Here is a 1,378-nt window from a genome sequence, read left to right on the forward strand (position 1 = left end):
TATGTACATCGACTTAACATACAGTAGTCACCATTAATACGCTACTAAATATATTGTAGTAGCCTACATTTTTCTTTGTACAGCTGCTTTGCAACGATTTGTATTGTGAAAAGCACTATACAAATAAACTTGAATTGAATTGAATTAATTATTTTTGGGCTCACTTCATATCTCAAAGTACCAAAGTGCATCTCGTTTTACTCTCCAGATCAGATTTCTGATGGTTATCTTCCACTGCAAGTGATCAGTGAGGATAATAGGTCCCCAAATACTCAGTTGATTGGAGATGTCAGCTTGCCTTGGAGGACTGAAGCTTTACATGGAACTATTAAGGTACAGAATAGCCACACTGATCCAATCATCCTCACTTTTTAGTCACAGTACTTAATTTTTCTTGATTTCCAGGACTGTTGCATGATCAACCTCACTGTATGGGATGAAGCCAAGCAGCCTTTTTGGTGTGTCAGCGCTCCAGTTGTGATGACAGAAGCAAGTCGGGACACGGTATCTTATGATTTTGATGCCGGGAATTTCTCCATCCTATACCAAGACTCAGAGGGGAGGGTGAAGATGAGGCTTAAGCAGATGGAGTATGAGGAACAGTATTTTGTGGTTAATCTAGTGCTTTACATAGCTGTCTCCAAAGTCAATAAGCACTTTGGGAAAGATTATTGAAGCGTTTGTGTACCATTTTGATTCGTATGACAACCATTTGACCATATTTGACTTAAAATCAAGCAAGGCCGCTGCTAAACTAGTCAGTAACTCAGGATTGTAGTAAGATTAAACTCCTGTCAAGATTATTGTTGCTTTTCCTTTTTTGACTGAATGTTTCTATACATTTTAACACTTAAATGCACATTTTCAGGGACCATTACGTTTTGCAGGATGTTAAAGTCAGCCTGTCACAAAGAGAGGGATTTTCATGTCAAGTCTGATAAAATATAAATAATAGAATAAGAAGAAACCCGTAAAAAAAATTCCATTGAATCAAGAGCTGAGGAATAAAAATGACCCTTTAAGCTGGATTTAAAAGTGCCAGTGGAGGAGGAGGATCTAATGTGGGCAGGGAAACTGTTCCAGAACTGAGAAATCTCCCTTACAGCATCAACGGGACAGAAGGGAGTTGATTACATGACCTTGGGGCAAAGTATGCATGAAGGAGTTTACAAATATACTGTGGAGAAATACCATGCTGGGCTGGTTTTGTAACTAAAAGCAAAATTGTGATTCTGTTGGTAATCGCTAATTGGATTCTAATAGGAAAAATGTGATCTCTTATTTCTGATTTCCACTAAAAGTCTCACTGGCATGTGCTGAACCACACAGTAATCAAGTTGGGATTGTTTCCAAGTTCTTTTGTAAAAGAAGCACTTTC

General features: G+C 38.1%; 1 protein-coding gene across 1 annotated transcript in view; it reads left to right on the forward strand.

Annotated features, from left to right (window-relative positions):
• fbxo15 (F-box protein 15) overlaps positions 1-675 on the forward strand; it is a 4,355-nt gene extending 3,680 nt beyond the window's left edge. Inside the window, 2 exon segments of the mRNA XM_073830554.1 lie at positions 214-333; positions 406-675. Of these exon segments, the coding sequence (XP_073686655.1) occupies positions 214-333; positions 406-675 (390 nt within the window).
• Positions 676-1,378: the final 703 nt, after the last annotated feature.

This window comes from Garra rufa, chromosome 24 (assembly GCF_049309525.1).
Source record: "Garra rufa chromosome 24, GarRuf1.0, whole genome shotgun sequence".
NCBI lineage: Eukaryota > Metazoa > Chordata > Actinopteri > Cypriniformes > Cyprinidae > Garra > Garra rufa.